Source organism: Chenopodium quinoa, unplaced genomic scaffold, assembly GCF_001683475.1.
Source record: "Chenopodium quinoa cultivar QQ74 unplaced genomic scaffold, ASM168347v1, whole genome shotgun sequence".
Taxonomy (NCBI): domain Eukaryota; kingdom Viridiplantae; phylum Streptophyta; class Magnoliopsida; order Caryophyllales; family Amaranthaceae; genus Chenopodium; species Chenopodium quinoa.
The window spans coordinates 1-26,314 of NW_018743234.1; the positions used below are offsets into that span (position 1 = coordinate 1).

Genomic DNA, 26,314 nt, shown 5'->3' on the forward strand with positions numbered 1-26,314 from the left:
AGGAAAAGACTAGAATTATAAACAAAAGAAAAAGATTGACAAAAAAGCTATCTACAAAATTTGGATTTTGGGATTTGGATTTTGGGATCAAGAGAGAAGAGGGAAAAACAAATTTTTTTATTTTTTTTTTATTTTTTTTATTTTTTTTTTTTTAACATCATCATCATAAGAATATTACCAACCAAAAATCATCTCTAACTACAATAAATTCATTATCCGTGATGGTTCTCCATATGCACAAGCTACCATCCTACCACACTACCCTCCTATGTACACTTCAACCAAAAGGAACATCCTCCCCTACGCTAGTCTTTTGCACGTCTCGAGCAAAAGGAATAGGCATGAAAGTCCGGGGGGGGGGGGGGAAATGGAGGAGAGAACCCTCATTGGGGGTTTCTATCCTCCCGTTCCTGAGGGGGTTCATGAAATCAAACCCCGGGCGATCCATGGATGGATGGAAAGGTTGGTTAAAGTGCTCATAGGGCCACCCTTGGGTACCCCAACCACCATCAAAAGGATTCGGGGTTGATGGACTTGCCGGATCATAGGCGTAGTCGCACCCACCCGGCCGATAAGGGTTGTATGGTGGGGTACCAACACGTTGGGATGGGTCGATAGGACCTTCCCAATAAGCATAGGTGTTGGGGAGGGGTTGTTAGGGTCATAGATGTCCCAATGTGGAACTGGGCCCTCTTGAGGCGGGTGGTAGGGATAGTTAACATAGGGCGTTTGAACGCCTGCTTGCACAAGACTATCATAGTTCATCCTTGCGTAGTACCCTCATTGTTCAATAGAAGCCTGATTATCAAAACGAATACCATCGAGGGTACTACGCAGGGCACTCATATCAAAAGGAGAAGAGGAAGAAGAAGAAGATGTCTCACCTCCCCCACTAGGGGGGGGAAATTATGCTCCACTTGGTAGACCGGTTGAGGGTGAGGATTGCACCGCGGGCTGTTTTTTCCTTAATTCATCGGGGATGAATTTTCGCGCAATCTTCCACCTTAGCGGGTTGGAAGGGTCTACCAAAGTGTGAGGAGGATCCGGGAGGACACACCATTCTTTTCCATTATCTACCAAGAGGATAAATTTGCGATTCTGGGTGGAGTAGTTGATGAAGCGTTGGTTGCGGAGAGCAACAATAGAAAGAGCATAAGGAGGGTAGCCGACGGCCTCTTCTTCTTTGTTTTGGAGCACATGGGGGAGCAAATCAATTTGGTCCTTGTAAGCTCCACCATTCAAAGAAAGGGCAATGAGGGTGATCATGCCCCCCATGTGTATCTCATCACCAAGCCGCCCATCTCGAGTGTCCAACAATCTCGAGATAAAAGTGGTGGAGCATTTGAACTTTAAACGCTGAGGATTGTCGGCCAAGAAAAGGCAAGCTACCTCATCTTTCACCATAGAGCCGAGGTTTGCCTTGAAGAATACGGCATACTGAAGGAGCCGGGCAAAGTATCTCAAAGCAATATGGATGATGTTGTTGACCTTTGCGGTGTTAGTGCGAAAGATGGGCTTGGTGGAGATGCTCTGCCACCATTCTTGTTCATTATAGGGAATGCGACACATTGAGGTCATATCGGAAGGCCGATGCATCCCGGTTGCTTGCCAATGGAAGATCTCATTGAGCTCACTCTCGGATAGGGAATGGTCTTCGTTGAACATACGAAAGTGAAGAATAATTTGAGATTCATTCCCTTCATCATCTTCTTCAATGACTTCCTTGCGGAGGGAAGCAAGGAACTCCAATGTGACGCGCTCATAGGTGTGAGCGTGGAGGTCAATGAACTCGCCCCAACCAAAGTTTTGTGCGAGCCGGACTACTTCATCCATGATGCCAAGCTTTCTTAAGGTGTTCCCGCAGAAGAACCTTGTAGAACGAATGGGACGGTCTATGAGGGTTTTATAGACATCCCAAAAGTGTTTGTTTGGAGCGATGATGCCATGATCATAGATGCCGGGAGGAGGAGGAAAATTTGACGATGAAGATTCTCCCGTCCTCTTCCTCTTGGACTTGCTTTTGCCAAAAAGATGCATTGTGAATCTACAAAAATCGCCAAGAATTAACATTAGGAAGATTCAAACCAAAAGGGGGCACAAGAAGCTCGTCGAGATTAAAAGTGTGTGCAATGAGAGTAAAAGCCATGAGTTGTGAAATAGATGTAGATGGTAGCAACAATACAATTCAAGGCATTAATGGACACTTATAAACCAAGGCATGAGCTAAAAATCCTATGGCAATCGAATGCAAATCCTAAGAAAACCTAGGCGAAAAATGGGCATGACGTCCCCTAAAATTCATGAAATCCACTCAAAACTCATCGAAATCAAACCGAGAACAATGAGTAATAGTCACAAAATTCCATCCAACTCAAGAATTTCTCAATCAAAATGTAGCATGAACAACCTAGTGAAAGATTAACACATTCAAGCAAACAAATTGAAATCATGAAAACCCAAGTCATACATGCATATTCATCATGAAACAAGTTCTACTAACAACAACCAACCAATTACAACAAGGAAATCCCAATAACCATTTAAATCAAACAAGCCATGACTAACAATATCAATTGTACCACATATCATACTTGAACATGTAAAACATGGTAAAACAAAGAGAAATTGAAGAAATGAGCTTGCAAAAGTTAGAATAACCATACCACAATTGATTGGAAGTAAGTAGAAATCAAGAAGTTTCAAGCCACTCAAACCCTAGAAATTGGGGAAAATTCAAGGAGTGATTTTTATGGGAGATTTTAGGAATTGAGTAGTGGATGTAAATGAAGTGAGGAGGGAAAAAGATAGGAGTGATTTTTATGGAGATTTGAGGTTGAAGGAGGGGTGACTATGGAGTATTAGGGTGAGAAGGAGAAGAAAAGGGAGAGGGAGAGCCGAAAGTAAGAAGTAAGAGTGAGAAAGCAGCGGCTCAAGTCTATTAAATCTGGGCAAGATCGAAAAAGGTTCGGTCGGACCTTATGAGGTTCGGTCGGACCATAATAAGTTCGACCAAACTTTTTAAAAGTTCGACCGAACTTTTTGATCTTCCAGAAACTGCCAGAATTCAGCCTAATTTGATTTCCAGAACAGGAGCGGCCGAACTTTCTTAAGGTTCGGTCGGACCAGCATAGGTTCGACCAAACTTATGAAAAGTTCGGTCGAACTCTTTGATTTTCCAGAATTCGACAGTTTTTAGCCCATTTTGAGTTCTAGGGGAGGAGCGGCCGAACTCTTGTGTGGTTCGGTCAAACTTTTGCAAAGTTCGGCCGAACCTTGCTGTAGTTTGGTCGAACACCCCTAAATCCCTCTATCTGAAAATTTGCACAAAACTTCCCCTCAAGACACACTAAAATACAACACAATCATGCCTAAGGTATATGGAAAATGCATTCCTTTTTAAGGCAAGACAAACAAGAATACCAACACAAACCAAATACCCGCAAAACCATCAATCCAAAGTTGTGAAAGAAGAAAAGAAAACATCAAGCAAATAGAATAGAGGAGGGTTAGAAACTCGGGTTGCCTCCCGGAAGCGCTTCTTTAACGTCACTAGCTTGACGTACTTCACACATTCAAGAGATGAGACTGCATTGCATTGACTCAATCAAACCAACATGAGCATCCTCATAATAAAGCTTGAGGCGATGCCCATTGACCTTGAACGACCTCGATCCATCCAAATCATTTAGCTCAACTGCTCCATGGGGGAACACCTCCTTAACGGTGAATGGACCACTCCACCTTGACATGAGCTTTCGGGGAAATAGTTTCATCCTTGAATTGTAAAGCAACACCTTATCTCCAACATTGAAGGTCTTCTTTTCAATTTGCCGGTCCTGCCACTCCTTTGACCGGGTTTTGTACAAGCTTGCGCAATCATAAGCATCCATCCGTAGTTCCTCTAACTCATGCAAGTCTAGCCACCTTTGTTCACCCGCACTCGCCAAATCAAAGTTGATCTTTTTGATAGCCCATTGAGCACGGTGTTCAAGTTCAACCGGAAGGTGACAAGACTTACCATATACAAGCCGGTAGGGGGTAGTGCCGATGGGGGTTTTGAAAGCGGTTCTATAGGCCCAAAGGGCATCATCTAGCTTGTCCCACCAATCTTTCCTATTCCTAGCCACTGTTTTCTCAAGAATTACCTTGATTTGGCGATTGGAAACCTCCGCTTGCCCACTTGTTTGCGGGTGATAAGTCGTGCCAAAGCGTTGATGGACCCCATTCTTTCTCAGCATCTTTTGAAACACATTATGAATAAAATGAGAACCATTATCGCTAACCACTGCTCTAGGGATCCCAAATCTTGGAAATATCACCTTTTTGAACATCTTCATCACTACCTTGTGGTCATTAGTTGGGGAGGCAATGGCTTCAACCCATTTAGAAACATAATCAACCGCCACAAGGATGTATTGATTTCCATTAGATGAGGGAAAAGGTCCCATGAAATCAATTCCCCACACATCAAACACCTCAAGTTCAAGAATCGGTTGTTGAGGCATTTCATTTCTCTTCGAAACATTACCGGTTCTTTGGCAAGAGTCACATGTTTTCACAAATCCCCATGAATCTTTGAAGATTTGAGGCCACCATAACCCGCTTTGTAATACTTTGAAGGCTGTTTTGTTGGCACCCATGTGCCCTCCACAAGGATCGGAGTGGCACATCTTCAAATCGCTCTTCACTTCATCATTTGGCACACATCTACGGAGTAAACCATCTACTCCTCTTTTGAAAAGGATCGGATCATCCCATATGTAATGCCTTGCTTCCCTTTTCAACTTCTTCTTCTGGTTCCTTGAAGCATTTGGGGGAAACTCCCCACAAGCCAAATAGTTCACCAAATCCGCAAACCAAGGAAGATCTTTCTCGGCCAACAAGTAAAGCACATCATCTTTTAACTCATCACAAATTGGGACCCCATCGTCATTATCTTGCACATTCTCTAACCGGGATAGATGATCCGCAACCACATTTTCGGCCCCCTTTTTGTCCCGAATCTCTACATCGAATTGTTGAAGTGATAGCACCCAACGAAGAAGACGAGGCTTGGACTCTTTCTTTGCCACAAGGTACCTAATAGCCGCATGATCAGTGTAGACAATAGTTTTGGAACCAATGAGGTAGTTCCAAAACTTCTCAAAAGCATGAACCACGGCAAGAAATTCTTTCTCTGTTGTGGTGTAGTTCCGTTGAGCTTCATTCAAGGTCTTAGACATGTAGTAAATCACGTGAAGCCTCTTCTCTACCCTTTGCCCCAATACACCTCCAATCGCAACATCACTTGCATCGCACATAAGCTCAAATGGCAAATCCCATCTTGGCCCTTGCACAATTGGAGTTGAGATTAAAGCCTCCTTTAATTTGTTGAAAGCTTGGAGACACTCTTCATCAAAAATAAAGATGGCATCTTTTTGAAGAAGAGCATTTAGGGGTCTAGCAATTTGTGAGAAATCCTTGATGAATCTCCTATAGAACCCGGCATGCCCCAAAAATGACCTTACTCCTCTCACATTGATTGGTGGGGGAAGCTTTTCTATCACTTCAACTTTGGCCTTGTCAACCTCAATCCCTTTGCTTGAAATCTTGTGACCAAGGACAATTCCCTCTTCCACCATAAAGTGGCATTTCTCCCAATTCAAAACCAAATTGACCTTCTCACATCTTGTCAAGCACCTGCCCAAGTTGGACAAACAATCCTCGAACGAAAGGCCCCCTACCGAGAAATCATCCATGAAAACTTCCATTTCGGCTTCAAGCATGTCCCCAAAAATACTCATCATGCATCTTTGGAAGGTTGCCGGTGCGTTGCAAAGCCCGAAGGGCATCCTCCTGTATGCAAAGGTTCCATAGGGACAAGTAAAAGTTGTTTTCTCTTGGTCATCCGGGTTTATAGGGATTTGAAAGAAACCCGAATAACCATCAAGAAAGCAATAATACTTGTGCTTGGTTAGTCTTTCAAGCATTTGGTCGATAAAAGGGAGAGGAAAATGATCCTTGTTGGTGGATGCATTTAGACGTCTATAGTCTATGCACATCCTCCAACCAGTCACCGTTCTAGTTGAAATGAGATTACCATTCTCATTTTCAACTACGGTCATTCCTCCCTTTTTAGGGACCACATGAACGGGGGAAACCCATCTAGAACTCGAAATGGGGAAGATGATGCCGGCATCAAGGAGTTTGGTGATTTCCTTCTTCACCACCTCCCCCATTTGAGGATTGAGTTTCCTTTGCCTCTCAATGGAAGGCTTAGCACCCTCCTCAAGTGTTATGTGGTGCATACATAAAGCGGGGCTAATACCTTTGAGGTTATCTATGGTATAGCCTAAAGCACCTTGGTGATCTCTCAAAACACCACATAACATTTGAGTTTGGCACTCGTTCAAAGAAGAATTCACAATAACCGGAAAAGTTGAATTGGGGCCCAGAAACTCATACCTTAGGTGTGATGGTAGAGGTTTCAACTCTACCATTGGAACACCCTTACCTTCTGTTGAGATAGCTACTTCTAATGCATCATGTGTTGTGATTCCCATGCACACTTGCTCATTGCTTGATTCCGTACTTACTTCAAGCATCTCTTCATACAATGCCATCTCTTTGCTTTGGTCACCTATCTTTTCCTTGTTCAAAAGGACATTCTCAAGGGCATCGTTAGTAGTGAGCAAGTGCTCATGCATAGAAGTTACAATAGAATCAATAGTATCAATCATCATGCAATTATCAAGACTAGAGCTTGGATATTTCATGCTCTCATTCAAATCAAATTCTATCACCTCATCTCCTACTTTTAGTGAAATTTTAGCACTTTGAACATCTATTAAAGCACCCGAAGTAGCAAGAAAAGGTCTTCCTAGAATTATTGGAATGTTAACATCTTCATCCATCTCTAACACAACAAAATCCACCGGGATTACAAACTTCCCCACCCTTAGAGGAACATCCTCTACCTTACCCTTTGGGAATTTAATAGAGCGATCGGCCAATTGAAGGGTGATGTTGGTGGGTAGAAGTTCCCCTATCCCAAGTCTTTGGTATACCGAGTATGGCATTAGACTAACACTAGCCCCTAGGTCACACAAAGCATTATCAATTTGCATCTTATATATTGCACATGGGATAGAAAAGTTACCGGGATCTTTTAACTTTGGTGGCATCTTATTCATGATAATAGCACTACAATTCTCGGTGAGATTCACCGTTTCCACCACATCACACTTTCTCCTTCCACTCAAAATATCTTTTAAAAACCTAGCATAGTTAGGCATTTGCTTGATAGCATCGGTAAAAGGGATTGAAAGGTGAATTTGCTTCAGTGTTTCAAGGAATTTTCCGAATTGCACATCTAATTTGTGTCTCACAAATTTATGGGGATATGGAAGTCTTTGCAATTGTTTGGTTTCTTTTTCACTCTCTTTTTCTCTTCTCTCTTTCTCAAATTCTTTTTCTTTCTCACATTCTTTCTCCTTTTCATTCTCATGGTTTTGCTCTCTCTCTTGTTCAGAATCGCTTTTAAAGGGAGGCTCACTCATGTTCACTTTCTCATTGTTTTCCTTAGGGACTCTCTCTTCCAACACTTTCCCACTCCTAGTTGATATAGCATTCACCGGTTTCTTGGGGTCAAGTCCTTGGGGTGGAAGTTTAGAAGTGCTAGCACCCTCTTTTAAAGCATTGGCCAATTGAGAAATTTGTGTTTCAAGCATTTTGTTATGGGTCATTACTTCACTAAATTTCTTTTCACTTGAGGCCATGAAAGAATTGAACATTTTAGTTTGATTTTCCATCATTTCCTCCAAGCTAGACCTACTATGTGGTGCTTGTGCATAGTGGTTGTCTTGGGAAGCCCTATTACCTCTAGCATTCGAATTGGACGTATTTTGATTAGAAGAAACTCTATTATTATTGTTGTTCCAATTGTTCCGATTATTAGAGTTTCCCCCTTGGTGAAATTGCCCTTGATTCCCATAGTTTCCTTGATTATTATGATTATGGTTACCATAACCACCTTGTTGGTTGTAGTTACCTTGGGGATTTTGGTCCCTTTGGTTCCTACTTCCCCATTGATTTTGATTATGGTAATCGTAATCATTTCCTCTTTGGTTATAGGAATTCCCCCCTTGTTCTCTTCTATTTGGTGGTAAGTATCTTTGATTGTCATTCCTATGTCTATTATCATAAGACAAGGCATTGACTTGTTCATTTTCATTTTCATTACCATCTTCGTATTGGGGTTGGGGTTGGAAATCATAATTACAAGAAGAGGTATCATGGTCATAAGACCCACAATTTTCACAAAACAAACATCCATGAGGCATGTTATTAGAAGTAGAGGGAGAAGAGTTAGAATTCATACCTCTCCCCTTAGATTGGGAGGGATGCTCTTGTGTTGAACTAGAGGTCTCTAGTTTTGCCTTAATGGACGTCATCTCCTTTCCAAGGTTGGCGATTTGGGAGGTCAAATTGTTGATGGCATTAAGATGATCAACGGAGTAAACCGCATTTCCTCCCTTGTTTAGAGAATCTCTCTCTCCTTCTTGCCAATCCATGTGGTGCCTCACCACATCCTCAATTATCTCTATGACTTGCTCCTCCGTCTTGTTCATAATCGGGCCACCCGCTCCTGCATCCAAGCTAGTCTTTCCTTGTGGGCTCAAGCCTCCATAGAAAATTTGAAGCACTTGGTATGACGGAATGCCATGATGAGGGCACTCCCTTTGATATTCCTTGTATCGTTCCCATGCTTCATAAATGGTTTCACTAGCTTTTTGACGGAAACCTTGGATCAAAGCTCTTGCCTCGGCCGTCTTCTTTTGGGAATAGAATCTTCCTAAGAAAGCCGTGGTGACCTCGTCCCAAGTTCTCAAGGAGTTAGGCCTCACCTCCTTCTCAAGCCATTCAAGAGCTCTTCCTATCAAAGAAAAAGGAAACAACTTTAGTCTCACAAACTCTTGAGTTACCCCATTTACCTTGATCGTGTTACAATATTTTTCGAACTCGTTCAAGTGTGCAAGAGGGCTCTCATGTTTTGCTCCACTATATTGCCTCCTTTCAATCAAATTAATCATTGCGGGCCGAATCTCGAAGTCATTGGCTTGAGTAACGGGTGGAGCAATGCCGCTTGAAGCTCTATAAGCTCCCGGAGTTCCCAACTCCTTTAAAGGTCTTTGAGGTGGTGGTTCCGCGTCACCCATTTGATCTCGATCCTCCTCGAAATTGGTCTCTCTAGCTGGGGGAGTAGTAAACGGCCTAGAACCGGCTCTTTTTCTCCTTCTATAAGTTTGCTCAATCTCGGGATCGTAAGGTACCAAGATCCTGTTATGAGTTCTGCGCATACACTCTCAACAAACGCAATTAGTACCAAGGCTACAAGTGTAGCCAAAAAGAGACAATCTTTTTGAATTTTTTTTATAGTGAACTAGACTCAAGTAATCAATTAGCTATCAACAACACCGTTCCCCGGCAACGGCGCCATTTTGATGGGCGTGCGAACGGTCGTACATTCCACACTCAATCAAACACATTTATTAACAAACACCTTACAAACCAAGCATAATGACAAGTAAGAGTTCGGTCCACAAGGAACAGGATATGATTGCCAAAGATCTTTACACTTAAGCTAGCTCGAAGTCAATTGGTGAATAGGGGTTCGTCAAGAAGACAAACAAACTATGGTGCTAAATCAATGAATTAAAGACACTAGGGAATGAGATCCCCTCAACCAAGGCAAATAGGCAAACGGGGAGTAAAATAGACAAGATATAGCAAGGACTATATGTAAAATCAACCTCATGCAATTAGAAAACAACTCACACTACTAAACTTAGATTCCTCATTAGTTTAGCAATAGATGATACATAATCAAATTACAATAAGTAATGACGTACTCAATTTACACTTCCATGTCAAATTAGGCATATCATACTATCAAGCTCCTTAGTCAAGGGTAGCTAAACCTATCATGAGGAACTAACAAGCAATCTCATATAATCAATTTAATTGCAATACAAACATCAATGCTTCTCCCACATTTGCATAGTTAACCCAAAAAGGTCGAGCTTCACCCAACCCCTAGCAAGAAAACTACTCACAACTCATGTTTATCAACATGCAATCAAGAATTAGGGTTCTAAATACTTCAATAATTGGGGAAAAGTGGTTAACAATTGAAATAACTATCATCCAATAACAAATTACCAAGAACTAAGAAGATTTAAATAACATGCAAATACCAAATGAAATCTGAAATTAAAAGGAAGAAGGTTGGAGAAATTACTAATTGAAGCTTCAAATGTTGAATACAAATTGCCCAACTTTGAGAATAATTCTTGAATTTCACTAATACAATGATTTGATTTGATGAAAACTAAGCTAAATTAATCCTAAGGAATGTTTCAAACTAAGGGAGGTTTCTGAAAACTAGGCTACTGTCCTGCTTCTCTCCGTCTTTTAAACGATCTCAAAAGGACCTTAAATAGTCCGTACAAAATTGGCTGAGATCGGGAAAAGGTCCGACCGAACTATGGGTAAGTTCGGTCGGACTCAGGGTAGGTTCGGTCGAACCATGTGTAGGTTCGGTCGAACCTCCCTGATCCTTGTTTGGTCGAACTTTTGAGGTTCGACCTCTCCTGCAAAATTGCTGAAAACAGGTTTGACACTGCCTTCACTGCACCCTGGAGGTTCGGTCGAACTTTTGAAAAGTTTGACCACACCAAGGTTCGACCGGACCTTTCAGAGGTTCGGCCACACCTCCTCTTGCACTTCCTTTTCTTGCTTCCTCTCCTTCCCTTTTGCCCCTCTTTCATTTGTCCATGGCTTCCATGCTTGGCCAAGGGGCCTCCCACCGTGCATAGGACTGTCACGGAACCTGCAGAAGATACCAAAGTTCACGAGAGCATGGGGATGATAAAATAATGCATAAAGATTATCAAAATAAGCATTACTTTTCATCAACACAAAAAGAAGCCATAAGAGGATAATGAGGTGGAAAAACCTAAGAAAAATAAGAGGAAAAAGACCTAAATACTACCCCTAAGAGTGACATAAATGTCACTCATCAATGGTCAACCCCTGTAAATGGAGTAAACACCATGTTATACCTGTTTACACATACAGATTAAATTTTAAATGATCAAATAACTACACACACACATAAATACACAGACACACGTACTTAGACACAGACACACACACGCACACACACACATACACATACATACACGCACTCACAATCTGTAATAGAATCTGAAATCAGATTATGAAATCAGAATTGTCATCAACTACTGAAATAATTCAATGCTCATTTGGAAAATGAGCAAATAATTGATTGATCATTTGTCAAATGAGCTTATAACTCAATGCTAATTTGTGAAATAAGCAAACAATTGTTTGCTTTTTTGTCAAATGAGCAAATAATTGAATGCTCATTTCTGAAATGAGCAAATAAGTCAATGCTCATTTGTGAAATAAGCAAACAATTATACTAAGTTCATTTAAAACAAAGTTATTAAGTTAAGCTATAGTTATAACATAAAAATGAATTGTGATTTTTATGAATTACCTATTGGTTTAGTATGTGGTATCAAAGGATACCATATCACCAAATAGAGCGTAACTCTTTTTACAAAGGGGGTCAGCCCATAATGCTCTACAAAGGCAATAATCTTCATCCATCTCAAAATCAAAGAAAAAAGCGCTCCACATTAGCTTTTTGTTGGTAAAGTTATCCACGAACATTTGAGCATCACTTCCTTGAATGTATGCTTTCAAATCTCTATGAAATTTTTTGAAATCTTCCTTAGATGCACCAATGTTATCATATCCTCCAACAATTTCCTTCATCATTCGAAAAGTTGTAACTGGACCAATATTCACCTATTTAAAGAACAAAACAGTTTGTCAAATGAGCAAATAATTTAATGTTCATTTTTAAAATGAGCAAACAATTCAATTATTTGCTTGCTCATTTGAACAATTTAATGCTCATTTTTCAAATTATCAAACAATTTAATGGTCATTTTTCAAATAAACAAACAATTAAATGCTCATTTTTCAAATGAGCATACTACTTTTATTAGAACATGTAGAGAATTCATGAAACATAAGAGACTTTGAAAGTTGTACCTTAGAATTATTCACAATTATTTTTTTGTGCAATATGTTCATTTTTCTTCCTTCTTTTTGGAAGAGATTGCAACTAGGTGTATAAAGCGGATGAGTATGTCCCTCATGAAATTGTGACACTATGAATTTGTTATCATCACAATGCTTTATGATAATATGTGCCTTGCACCCAACACGAGTAACGAGTCTCTTCCTTTTGATTGAAGTTTTTTCTTCATTGCTTTCTCCTTCGTTGTTATTTAAATCTTTTTCAACAGTAGGCTTTCTTTTCTCTTTGTATCCTTCTTTATTGCATAAGATATACTGTGATTTCAATTCTTTGCTTCTTCTTTGCCTTTTAGTTGTAGACTTTCTTGTGTTGAATCCAGCAGCAAATGCGTATCTTTTATAAAATTCAAGGCCCTCTTCAAGATTATTAAACTTCATCCCTATAGCTGGTTTCAACTCATTGGGGCATATTGGAAGCCATTCTTTTGTTCCTCCAGGAGTGAGCAAAGGTGCTACTTTAGGAGAAACTACTATTGTAGGAGTAGTTGCCACATTTGTGATGGTACTAGAATGACTGTCAAGTTCTTCGTTGTTGCTCATCATTTCTGAAATCAGATTCAGAAATCAGAATTGCAAACAGAAAGATGAGGGGGGAGGGGGGAATAGGTTTGTATAAGGAAGTGTAAGAAGGGAGTGTGGTTGGTGTGTAGGAAACAGACCAAGAAGAAGGGGGGTGGGGCTTGTGTGCAGGCAAGAAAACCAAGGAACTCAATGCTTTGATAGCAGAAACTAGATGATTTGAAAAGGAGTAAAACTTGATAATGCTACCCTTCAATATGATTTGCAAAACCTAGCATATATAGCATTCAGTATAGCATATTTGCCTACAAAAACCATACATTCTTAGACACACACACACACACACACTCTAACACATGCACTCTTACACTCACTTACACACAAACACACACACACACACACAGTAATTTCAGATTATCACAGCACACGGAAGTGCTCAATCTAAGAAGCACAACCACTTGCTCATTTGATAAATGAGCAACTAAATATTTGCTCATTAGCTACAGCTACAGCTACCTCTTTCACTTTCACTGCTTCTGCAACTCATGTTATTGAGCTGAATCCTATTTCTCACCCTCTTTCTTACACTATACAATCACCACCACCACCAAACTCTCTCTCCTTCCTCCGCCCTTGTCCCTGTACCTTACCACCACCAATATCACCACCACAACCTGTGTCACTCTCACTCCCTCGCCGCCGCCCCTGTCCCTTGCACCCTACCACCACCACCATTACCAACTTATTTTGCTCATTTGCTCCTTTTTATATTTGCTCTTTTTTTTTGGATTTGCTCAATTTAATTATGTTTCCTCATTATATGTTTTTTATATTATTACAAATATTTAGGTTTGCTCATTTTCAATTCATTTGCTCATTTTAAATTTGATTGCAAATTTCCAATTTCTATCAAATTAATCAAACCTAAATTGTTGATTTAATTCAAAAAATTTCAAAGAAGTAAATTCAATCAAATCCATAATTGATGCAATTAAACAAGCAATTCAATGAGAACAGAACAAACCTCAAAAATCGAAAATTATCATGCAATTAACATGCAATTCAATAACCTGGTGATTGATGCAATTAAATATGCAAATTAATAAGAACAGAACAAACCAAAAAATCAAAAAATATCATCCAATTAACATGCAATTCAATAACCTGGCGAATTTGATTTGTAGCAGCGAATTGCAATCGCGATTAGTAATATAGCGCAAGGCGAGCAAGGTCGGTGTGAACTTGCTTATGATTACTTTGATGAAGCAATTGATGAAGCAATTTGAAGCAATGAGAAACAGCGTTACTGATTAGGCGCCATTGATGAAGCTTCGTGGTGGAGAGAGAAGTTAGTTAGCTAGGTGGAGAGAGATGACAGTTAGGTGGTGTATTTACTGATTTTTCCATTACTATGCGCTTTTTCATCCGTCAGATCTATTTAGTTCAATGGCACAGATTTGGTCTCATATAAGAGATGGTCTCACCGGATCCCGACTCTCTCTCTCTCTCTCTCTCTATATATATATATATATATATATAGTGTGTGTGTGTGTGTGTGTGTGTGTGATTGGTGTGTTGTGTTATATGATTTAATTATCCTATTGATTGATTGTGTTATTTATTCTAGCGTTTTTAATGTTGTTTCTCTAGGGAGTATTGTTATTAAGGTTTTAGGGTTACTAATATTATTATTTTTGGGTTATGATGAATCGATTATATTTGGTTATTAGTATTATTGTCCTATAAGATTTGAGATATTTTGTGAATCGAGTATGTTATGTTATATTACTTGGGAACATGTGCCATTATTGAGACACTATTTATTAGCATGTAAATGGTTATTTGATCAGTGTATGAGATCAAAAAGTTGAGAATTATTATTTTGTTCTTGGGTTGAGTCTCGACGTTATAGACCTTAGTCCTTGGCATGTTGGTAAGAAGATGATAATCATGAGTTAAGAATGAGGTACAATCTTTATTTATATTTTTTTATGGTCACCTACAATGGGATTTGCCCCGTATGTTGGTTTGGTTCAAGGTGTTTTTCTGGTTATTGAGAGTATTCAAGTTTTTATACTTGTTGGTTTATTCATTCAAATTACTCATGTCCAAGGCTAGGTATTGAACAAAGAACATGGCACACTTATTGGTTAGATGAGTTAATTGAGTAAAGGTTCGTATTATTATTCGAGGTTGAGTTTGACAAAGGTTATTTCCAGAGTACAATGTGTAATTTAGTTTTGAGCTATATTGTTTAAGTGAGCTAGTACTATTAATTATTCTATTATTCTCTGTAGTCTAGTTATATGTGATGATTACTCGGCTTTTTGCTGACGTGTGTGTTGTTTGTTTGCTTTGCTACTTGTGTTTGTGGCCATGTCTTATGGTGACCCTGCGACGATCTATTTTGGAATTTGTCCTTAATGGTGAGCAGTCAAGTTTGTTTAAGCAGGTTAATCAAGTGATCGTAGCTAAAGGAGCTCAAGTGTTTCGATAATACTTTTATAATGAGTTTGTAAAGTTGTATTAATAGTTTACTTAGACTTATAGAGTTGTAATTATTGGGATTTTGTAAACCTTAGCACTTGACAAGTTGTCGAGCTGAGTGTGGCGATAATACCTCCGATTTAGGTGTATGCTTCCGCAATTTTATTTAAAGGTTGCTTATTTTTCCTTTAATTTTTATTTATTTTTAATTAGTAAATCGGGGGTGTTACAGATCTAAATAGATTAACCAAAATTGAACTAATAGTTAGTGAAATTGACGATTAGAGAGAGAAAATGGTGAATTAAGAAAATCTAGGTTGCAATTGAAAATAATTTTACGTTTACAGTGACATTTGTTGCTCAAAATTATCGAAAAGTTTGAAAATCACCTTCTCTTTTTACGCGGATTTCTAGAATTTGCTATAGCACCAGCAATTCTTCTCTAATATCCATGATTATGCACGAAATTTTTGATATCTAAGCTTTTTGAGAATGTTTATGGAGGTTTCTGAAAATGAACTAGAGAGGAAGTGACAGTGAGAGACAGAAAATGGGTATGGAGTTTTTTCCCAAGTTTTGAGAGCACCACGTACGCTTTTAATTTTTATAAAATTATTAGAGTGCCACGTAGGATTAATATTTTTAAAACGCTACAATTGGATTATGCCACGTAAGATTAGTTTTTTTAAAGCGCTACGTAGGATTATAATAATAAAAAAAACGCCACGTAGGATTAATATTTTTAAAACGCTATAATAAGATTATGTCACGTAAGATTAGTTTTTTAAAAGCGCTACATAGGATTATAATAATAAATAAAAATTTATCAGAGCGTCACATAGGAAAATGTTATTTTTAGCCAATGAAAAAAAAAATTGCATTTTATTTTAGATCTAAAATTTTATATTAATTATAAAAATAAAATCAGCGCGTTTTCTATGTGGCTGGCGATATTGTGTGGCCAGCTGAGACACACCAAAACATTGACCGAGTAATCCCTGATCAATAAAGTAACCCTTGACCAACTGAGTAACCCCTGACCAAGTAATTCCGGCTACACGATGTGATCGGTCACATATAAAACTTTGTAAAATAAAATATTATCTATTTATATTAGAAATTTTTATCTACATATGAAAAACAAAATATAATTCATTTTATAACCCCTGACCAAGTATTAATAATTTTTACCTATAATAACTATTGGTAATTGATAAAAAAGAATACTCTCGTAGTTAGATTTTTGTGGCCCATGCTATTGGAACTTTGGAAGTGTGGCAAAGGTTACACCTCACACACACTAATTAGATTTCATATCTTTCTGAAGCACATTCCAAAAACACATTTTCAATTTCCCGGGAATTTCAGAGACTAACAAATTCCAAGAATGCCCCTACTTCTCCGGCCACCTTCGCCGTTACCACCCCTCTTCCACTCATTTTCCGGCGACCACCCCAAGCTGAATTTCAATCTCTCCCCAAAACTCAACAATTTTCCTCAACATCGGCCGACGTCGCTTTCCGCCTCCCGAAACGTCGACTTGTTCACCCAGAACTCGGGGTACTTGTTCAAGCTCAGTGACTCGGAGGCCGAGTCGCTTTCGGAGTATGATATTGCGAGCATTGGTTCGATTTACAGAAGAAAGCCTTTGATTTTGGGTCGTAGGTTGTTTCAGATTGGTACTACGCTTGGAAAATGGTTCGGAATTCGGTATATTGACGGGGTTATGGAGAGGGCTGATACCATGTTCAAGGTTATAGTATTTTGCTTGTAGTTTTGTTTCAGTTTCTACTTGTTTGCAATTGCTTTTAAGGGCAGAACCAAACCAATTTATAAGCTGTTGCATGATCATAGGAATAAACTGTCCAATAACAACCAATTCTTATTAAAATTGGTAAAATGTAAGAATGATTGTCAATGTATAACTTTAACCAATATCTACACTTATAACAAGAATAAATCAACAAAGATAGTCCATGATTAATTAATGTGAAAGTCAAAACGCTGCAATTATTCTTAAACTATGAAGCACAAATACTATTTTTACATTCTAAACAACAAAGTATATACTCCATTGGTCCATCATATATGGTCTTTTATTTTGTTTGCAAAGTCTATCTTAGACTATCAATATCTCTTTAATCACAATTTTTTATAAAAAATTACTTTCTCTATTTTTTAGATGCTTCATCTTCTATAAATGGAAGTTTCAATTTAGATGCATTATTCTCCCTTATAACTAATAAATTCTCTCTCTTTCATATCACATGATCCCTCTTTACTTTCTCTCTTTACTTCAAAAATTGCTCAAAAGTAATGCATCTAAAAAACCAAGAGACGAATACAACAATATCTCACATGACTACGGTCAAAGTTTAAAAGTTTGATCACGAATATGAAAATGAACACTGTACCATGAGACGGAGGGAATAGACATGGTTAATAAATTCATGTATAGCTAATTGTTACTTTTGGGGTTTTTCTTCTCTTCTTTGCCCCTCATTTGTTTGGCTGCCTGCTATTGACCACACTCACTTTTGGCCTGTTTTAAGATGACCCTAACCTGATCCACCCAATAACCAGGTCCAACATCCGCTATCTGACATCACTGTACCTTTGTAGAGTTTGAACTTTTTCAAAACTATATAAACTAATGATGGATGAGGCCTTTGGAGGCTATAATTTGGTAGGTTATTAGCTAAAAGCAAAGAGATGTTCACTATTAGATTGTATCATGTCAATCAAGGACATAATGTGAAGCTGACTCTGCTGCAATATTCTTACTTGAACGTCTTGGATTGCTGCAATGGTTGTGTTAGTTTAACCTTGAAGAGTGTTGACATGTTTCCTCTTATTGTTTGCAGGTTCGAGCTGCTGAGCTTCGGAAAATACTGGTTGAACTTGGTCCGGTATTGATAAGTCACATCTTCTTTGGATTCCATGATGCTGTCTTGAATTTGTTCATTCATGTTTTTGTGCTTATGAATTCTGCGTAGCTTGTCCACATGCATGAATGTATCTGTTATCTCCATGAATTTCTATTTGGTAACTCCATGCTCTGTCCTGTCTCTGGTTTAGATTTTTGTTGTTACCCAATATGCTACTAGAGCACTAGGTGCATGATATCTGCAATGCTTTTGTCAGATCATAGCTTCAAAAAGTTAGTCTGATTTTCTAATGGATGATATTTAAAAGATGAATATCCTTTACTAATAGTCTATTGTTTCTGTGCATGTCTCAGCCACTAGAATAATTCTATCTTGCACATAATTTATTATTCCTATTATTGCAGGTTTCTGTTTAGATATTGGAGGATTAGGGATAAAAATAAGGAAGGAAAAATAAAATTTCTATATGGATTGTGTGTTTTTTTTTTTTTTTTTTGTTTTTGTTTGTGCTAGCTTATGACTTGGTTCCTTTCTATTTTGGATACTCTCTTCTTGGGTAACCCATCTTGAGCTTCTCTTTCTCACTGCAGGCCTATGTCAAAATTGCTCAGGCTATTTCATCTAGATCTGTAAGTTGCCTGTATCCTCAATTTAGTGTTTGTTGATGCTGATCTACTGTTTTAGATTTGTTAACTGTGTGTATCTGTACTACTAATACCATTTTGCTTTGCATACTTCCTATTTCTCAAGTTTTTGACTGAGTATTTCCTATTCTTTGCCTTCTTTAAAGACGGAGGTTTGGAGCAGTGACTGAAATCACCATTTAAAATATTTCTTTGGTTGTCAACTTATTAAAAGGAAGTAGTACATGTAAAGAAAAAGAATTTGCACACAATTTCTACTGATTTTTAGGGTGCTGTTCTATTCACCTCACTTATCTGAACTTTTTCAGCCGAACTTATTTAAACCTTTTTTTTTTTTTTTTTCTCTTCTCCCTCTTATAATGAACTGAACTTATCTAAACTTTTTAGAACTTATGTTAGTTGTGAGTTGAACTTGGATGACCTTGCTTTTCGTAAATAGAACTTATCCTATCTCTCTTTTTTATTTTATTTTATTTATTTATTTTCCCTGAAATTAGTGAATTTAAGGAGAGGAGAACATAGCCTTAATTTCCTTATGACAAGGTACCAAGGGACATACTTTGATGGGCATCATCAAATAAGGGTGTGCATGTCACATGTATATTGACATAATTTAGTATTATATAGAGAATCAGATATTGAGAATAAATATCAGAACATGTGCAGGAGAATTGGGGAATTTCCCCCTTACAACTGGATCACATCAAGGCATTGCACAAGTCCTTTCTTTTGCAGATGATATTGTTTTACCGGTTGACTTTAGACTATTAGAGCAGGTTTTCATGCAAAGTTAGATCTTTGGAAACAAGAGTTGGAAGTAAAACATAATGTTTGGAGTGTACTGTGCATATGGCACGAAGGAGGATCCTAGACAAGATATTGTGAAACTAGATGGGAGAGGAAAATCTATTAGTAAGACTAGGTGGGCCTATCATTTAGGAGATTGGAGGATTAATATCATTAATTACCTGGCTCCAGTGGAGAGAAGTGTGCGATTGAAATGTTCCTCAGAGGTGAAAAGAAAATTTTGTATGGTTGCTGTCCACCCAGCTTTGCTATATGGCCAATATGGGTCATTATGTTGGGTTTCAAAAAAGATCATGCTTAAAATATGAATATGGCAGATAGATTATGTGTACGTTGAATGATGTGTGATAGCATTTACAATGAAGATATCTGCTGTAGGGTCATAATGATTGTAATTGAGGATACTATGAAAGAGAGATGGTGGCGGTGATGGTTTGGAAATGTATAACACCAACTGTAACACCTCCTAAATTGAACCTTTTTAAAATTGAAAATTCATCCAAAACCTTGTGAGTATTACACATTACCTAATCAACTAGGAAAGTGAAGCCATTAATTAAGTGGTATAGTTAAGAGTAAACTATTAGGATCTCAAAATCCACAATAACAAAATGAAATAAACTAAATTAAATTGTTTTTGGGTTAAGTAAATTATATCAATTGCACATTCTTGTTTGTAGCCTATTAAATAAATGGAAGACATATAAAAAGTGACAAACTCCCGAAAAGTCGACAATTTGAGTTGATTCCATTTTCATCCTGTGATAATAAGTAATTTTATATCAAAAACATCTTTGAGCACATAAATTAAGAACACAAGCTCTATAACCAACTAAGTAATCACATTATTACTGTACCACACAAAACAAGGATAGTAAACACAGTACCAGGTGACTAAGCTGTAAGCACAGGCACCACCTACTTTTATTGAGGTCGTGCTTAACCTTAAAGTGACCATAGCTAGAATTTTTACAATACATGTCCAGTGTTTACACCCCTCACCAATTATCACAAGATTGGGAGGAAGAATTTTGACATCAAAGTATTTTGCACCTACTAGTAGCCTTTTCTAAGGCGTTGGGGGTGCATTGGTACTTATCTTGTATTAAAATGAGTTTGGATTAATCATTCTTTTGGTGATTAGCTAGAATTATATGAACATGTAACCAGGAGGTATTTTTTCAAGATGTGTTCAGTTGTTCTCATAGAGACGTCATTGTGGAGTTACATACTCTTTTTTCCCACCAAATTTTCCTAGTTGAAAAATCAGCACTGTATTCATATATATAATAATCACCGGCGCAGCTCATATGATAACATATTTTATAATTCACTATGTACCAGTGTTGGCAAGTTGCAAATCGCAACGTTGGGGGATACCTACTTGCCAATGCACATTTTGTAACTTTTATATCTTAAATTGTATTTTAGTAAGTTGATATTTTGAAAGTATATTTTGATACGAATCTAAAAAATCCCACATGGCTATTTTTTCCAATGTATAAATCATAAAAGATGATCAAAGGATCATGTGTGAATAGTGTAACATTCCAAACATTCGATTAAAGAAGAACGAAGGGAGTTTTTATCTGTGAAGGATATTTATGTCTAGCTATGTGGAACTGCTTTGGGATAATTAAGTATCGTAGTTTATCTTGGTCAAACTCGACTTTATCACTTAAGACATTTGTGACAAAAAGAGTTTTATTCTATGTTACTGAAATCTTTCTTGGCGAAGGTAAGTAGAAGTTTTTGCTTAATTTTGTACTCCTTTCTATTGAAGTGTGAACTGTTGTAAGAACTTGGGGAAAGAAAAACTTTGTTCTTCTGATGTATGAACTGTTTTATGAACTATTTTCAATGTTTACTAAAATCGTTTCACTCTTTCCATCTGTTGGATGAATGTCAAAAAGCAGGAATCTACAAAGACTCTTTGACATTCTTCCTTTTGCTGTCAATTCTTATGAACTATTTTCAATGTTTATGTTATTATCTTATGCATCAATTCTTTTCGTAGGACTTAATTCCACCATCATACTTGGAGGAACTTTCAGTGTTACAAGACAGTATAACTCCATTTTCCAATAAAGTGGCATTTAGTCTCATTGAGGAGGAACTTGGGATGCCAATCGATGAAATCTTTTCGGAAATTTCATCAGAGCCAGTAGCTGCTGCATCTCTTGGCCAGGTATCAGTAATTGTTGATTCAAGGTTGATGTGGAAAAGTAAATTACATTTTATGGGTATATATTGGGTACTCCTTTCTGCGTTGAGAGGGATGTTGAATGCATGTACATAGGATCATGACTTTGTAAGCAATAAGCATTCTGGTTTGTTTTTAGGAATCTTAGCCTCTGTAGGCTCATACTATAGGAAACATGTCAATTTTTTCTGGGACTACTCCTCCGTTCCTAATTAAATGCATCACTTGTGTTGGCACATAGTTTAGAAGAATCTTTGAACAGTAATATTATATTATGAAAGAGAAACAAGTGGGTAAATTATTTATTAAAATAAAAGGCATATATAAGAAAGAGAAATAGCAATAAAAAATTCAAAAGCCAATGAGAGACGGATAGAGAAACCATAAAAAATAATGAGTGAGATCATGACATAGGAGAGAGACAATTATAGAAGGTTACCCAATATAGAAGTGAGGCATATATTTTGGAACGGCCGAATAAGGCAAGTGATGCATTTATATAGGAACGTAGGGTTTATTCTCCGATGCTCTTATGTGTCCCTAGTTTCTGTTGTGTGACTTTTATTCAACTGATACTTTGTACTTTTCGTTTCTGATTAAGAAAAAGGTTTTCTAACCAAAAGAACATTTGAATAGGTTTATCAAGCTAGACTTCGGGCAAGTGGACAGGTGATTGCTGTCAAGGTCCAGAGACCTGGTGTAAAAGCTGCTATTGCCTTGGACATATTTATATTGCGTTTTGTTGCAGGGATAATTCGGAGGGCAGGAAAATTTAATACAGACCTACAGGTAATGATGCTATTTGCTGCTTGCAACAATTATAATTTGAAAACTCATAGTGGATGATGCGAGACAGTAATAGAGTTGATTCAGCTGATAACAAAATCATGCCTCATCAAGTGTTACGCTTTACATGACACCTCATAGAGTACACTTCCACAATGCATTACTATTGGTTGAATTGCAATTGTAAACTCACCACAATTTAAACCCTAACTGTGATGCTCTCAGGTTTTTTGAATATGGAAATTATACATATAAAAACAAACAAGCAGATGTTGGCCTTCACTTCCTTACCACTGATGGACATCCCTTGTTCTTGTTTTGAGAGGTTGAACAGACCTAATTTTATTCCTTGTTGTCCTCCCTCTTTTTCTCTTTTCCAGTTAAGGTTTAACATTATAGTTACTCTTTTTTTAGCACTTTCACTTGCCTATGAGCTTTGTTCCTGGTCAGCTGCAGCCATGCCATCTTGTTCTCATTATTTTTTTTTTTCCCAGATTTTTGGTTTTTAGTTTTAAGATCTAGACACACCCAAGTCAAGACCTTGTTTGTCCTATACGCAAATTCCCTCTTTGTTTTTGAACTTTAGATCTTGGTCTCCTTTGGTTCCCTTTTTAGCATGTATAGTGATTTATCAATGTTCTCTTTGTTACCGGCTAAACAGACTCTCCTCGACACACCCAAAAATGGTTAGTTTTGTGCTGAAAGTCAGTAAATTCTCTGAGTGATCTTGAACACAGCAGGTCATTCGTATAGTCCAGTCTTGGTGGATCTCGTTGTAAAATGTGTGCAGTGATAATGCATGAAAAACTGCTATTGTTGTGTTGTAAAGGGTTGTGACATGCATTGGATCTTGCTTCTATGGCCTTTGGGATGAATTAATGATTGTCATTGAACTGCAAAAGGTCTTATGTTAGTTAGTTATTGATATTATTGATTTGCTCATATCTGAGCGAATTTGTATTTGTGATACATATCAAAGAAATCAATAAATTGATCTTTATGGAAGTGATTCCTAGTATTGTACATGAACATTTGGACAAAAACATTTTTTCTAGGACCAATTCATCATTTGTTCTTTTTATTCTCTTACAAATAATTAGGAAAAAGTTATGAAATAAAATTTACAAATATAAGTTCTGATTAGGAATCCACATCATTTTTTTTTTCTTTCATTTTCTATTGATGATTATAATTGAACAAGTGGATTATTATTTGCAGGCAGTCGTAGATGAATGGGCTTCAAGCCTTTTTAGGGTAAGTTTATCTACTTTGATCATCATGGCTACATATTTCTATGACCATCTACATGCCTAAAAGTTTGACTGAGGGCCTTTGTTTGGCTATTGGCTCATCTCGTACTTGCTTATTTTTCTTAATTATAAGCATGGCAGGTGTCACCTTTGTGTTAATTATTATAAAAAAAAAAAAAAATCTCCTTTACCTTTGGGAAAAGGGTACATTTCTGCATTAGTATCCTACTAACTGAAGGAAAGATTTTGGATGCTACTAGTTTATTGCATTTTCACAAGTTACTTTTTTCTCGGATTCTATTTTCTTGTCCTGTCTGTTGTTACTTTCTCTCTATTTTGACACTTACCATCATATTTTATTTTAATTTGTTATGATGGTCAAATGTGAGATATGAGATAAGAAATATCCTTAGAGCTTCATAATGAATACAGGTAAATCAAATTGAATGCAGGAGATGGATTACAGGAAAGAAGCAAACAATGGATTAAAATTCAGGTGAGTGAGGCTAATTGTATATTGAAATGTTCGAACTTTTAAGGCTCTCTTTGGCAAGGAATTTGCTGTGTGTAGGCAATGACAATGTTTACTAATAGTCCTTGTTATTTTCAATTTTACTATGACTTATATTGTATCTCTTAAATTATGTTGATAAAAAATGGAGTATTAAAATTATACAATTAAATACATCTTAAATAGCACTTTCATAATATTTATTTATTTATTTATTTTTTTTTTTGTTTTTTTCAATATGTTATTGAAAGTACCCACCAATCAATTAGTCACTTTGCAACACTGTTATTCTAAGGCATCCTTTCTAAGATCAAGTATGTGATTGAGGCATTAAGATTGCACCTTTTCGATCTCTGGCTGTCTATGGTGCTATAGCATGGTGCTCATATAAGCTTGCCAATGTTGCTTCTCTGCATCCTCTCTGTTAGGCGAACTGATCCATTCCTTTCTTACCTCCAAGTCCCACTACACTCTTTTTAGAGAATCTGTTCGTGTGGCTAAAAAAAATTTGTGACATATTCTTTTGGCTGGGTTCTGAGGAAACAGGACACATTCATTTGCTTATGATTTTGTAGTCATGTTGTATTAAGGTGAAAGGCCTTAGATCTCAGTTGTGGTTTCTGAGACAATGTTTAACAAGTGTCCTCAATTACGTATTAGTGTAGACTATTTGCTTTGGTGGCCTAATTGGCTTCTTTTTATTGCAAGATCAATGTTTAGTGTTTTGTGTTGACCTTAGTTTAAGATGAATGCCTATGGGCTGCTTTTATTTTTGGTTTGGTTTCTGAATCAAGTCTTTTCTCCTTTTTGTTATTTGGGACATTCTTTGTCCTCTCTTCCTCCTTCTCAGAAAGAAATTTTGCATTCTTTCCTGTGTTTCCTCAGCTTTCCCTGCCTTCTCATATCTGTTTGATTCTAGTATGTAATTTTCTTTCAATACCTGCAGAGAGTTGTATGGTGGTCTTCCTGATGTTGTGGTTCCCCAAATGTACATTGACAAAAACAACTCAGAAAGTCTTAATCATGGAATGGATTGAGGTAAAAATATCATTCTATTGCTTCTTGTTGCCTTTTACCTAGTTTCCTCATCAGCACATTTATTAAAAAATTAATTTCTGGACAATTATTTTATTTATTTATTTATTTATTTATTTTTTTTTGATAATTTGGACTAATTTTATTTCAGTGTCTGATTAAAGAAGTTTCTGATGAGCAGTTTGAAAATGCATAATAGAAACATTTTAAAATTTTCTGCATTGTGCTCCATTTTTGTTGATATATTTGGTGGGGTGCACTTGTGTGTTTTCTGGAAGAAGTGCACTGTAGATAAAAGTTTTCTGCATACATGATAACATGAAATCCTCTCTTGCTACTTCCAAACACATTTAATAAACAGGAGAAGTGCACTTGTGTGTTCACCAGTTTGCAGTTGGTCATTCTTCTTGAGTCTCTTCAAACAAGCTTCTAATGTAAAGGCTTTAAGTTTTTTGAGGACCTTAGAATTTTGAAGAAAGCCGGATATAGGCACTAAGGAAGAGATGAGGCATTTGGAGATTACTGCAGGTTATGAAGTGAACTACAAGAAAGTATATCAGGACAATCCCTAGTGAGATTCTCCGATCTGTAGTCATTCTTAGTTGATCAGGACGAACTTGAATGAGATTCTCTGATCCGGAGAGTCCACTAGCATCCAGCATTGGTTAATTGAGCAGGTAGATTCTATGGTGGAAGTTCCAAGAAGGAGCACTGTTCTATCTGGCCAGAGGGTCATAACTTAAGCACTATGAACTATATATTGTTCTCCAGCTCGCGATTTTCCCAGTTATGAGCTTACCCCATTCCAAACTCGAAAAACAATAACCATACCATGCACTACCTCCATTCTTGAAAGTTTTTCACATTATCTGTTTTACTCCGTTTCTTTCTTTCTTTTTTTTTTTTTTTTGAAAGAGTTTCACTCCATTTCTAGTTTTTATTTACACTTTTGCTATATATATATATATGTGTGTGTGTGTGTGTGTGTGTGTGTGTGTGTGTGTGTGTGT

The 26,314-nt window shown here is 37.4% G+C and overlaps 1 protein-coding gene across 1 annotated transcript; it reads left to right on the forward strand.

The window, feature by feature from the left end:
- The first annotated feature begins 16,465 nt into the window (after positions 1 to 16,465).
- Positions 16,466 to 25,306, forward strand: LOC110734803 (uncharacterized aarF domain-containing protein kinase At1g71810, chloroplastic-like). The gene is made up of 8 exons (XM_021914951.1): positions 16,466 to 16,933; positions 18,045 to 18,089; positions 18,659 to 18,697; positions 21,537 to 21,707; positions 22,359 to 22,511; positions 23,727 to 23,762; positions 24,211 to 24,254; positions 25,216 to 25,306. Exons 1-8 carry the CDS (start codon positions 16,568 to 16,570, stop codon positions 25,304 to 25,306), a joined length of 945 nt encoding a protein of 314 aa, XP_021770643.1. The 5' UTR covers positions 16,466 to 16,567.
- The last annotated feature ends 1,008 nt before the right edge of the window (positions 25,307 to 26,314 follow it).

Excerpts from the sequence above, each read along its gene's own strand:
- LOC110734803 (XM_021914951.1), top strand. The coding sequence starts at position 16,568 with ATGCCCCTACTTCTCCGGCCACCTTCGCCGTTACCACCCCTCTTCCAC. Across the intron at positions 18,698-21,536 it reads AGGCTATTTCATCTAGATCT|GACTTAATTCCACCATCATA; the intron begins GTAAGTTGCCTG and ends TTCTTTTCGTAG. Across the intron at positions 23,763-24,210 it reads GGGCTTCAAGCCTTTTTAGG|GAGATGGATTACAGGAAAGA; the intron begins GTAAGTTTATCT and ends AATTGAATGCAG.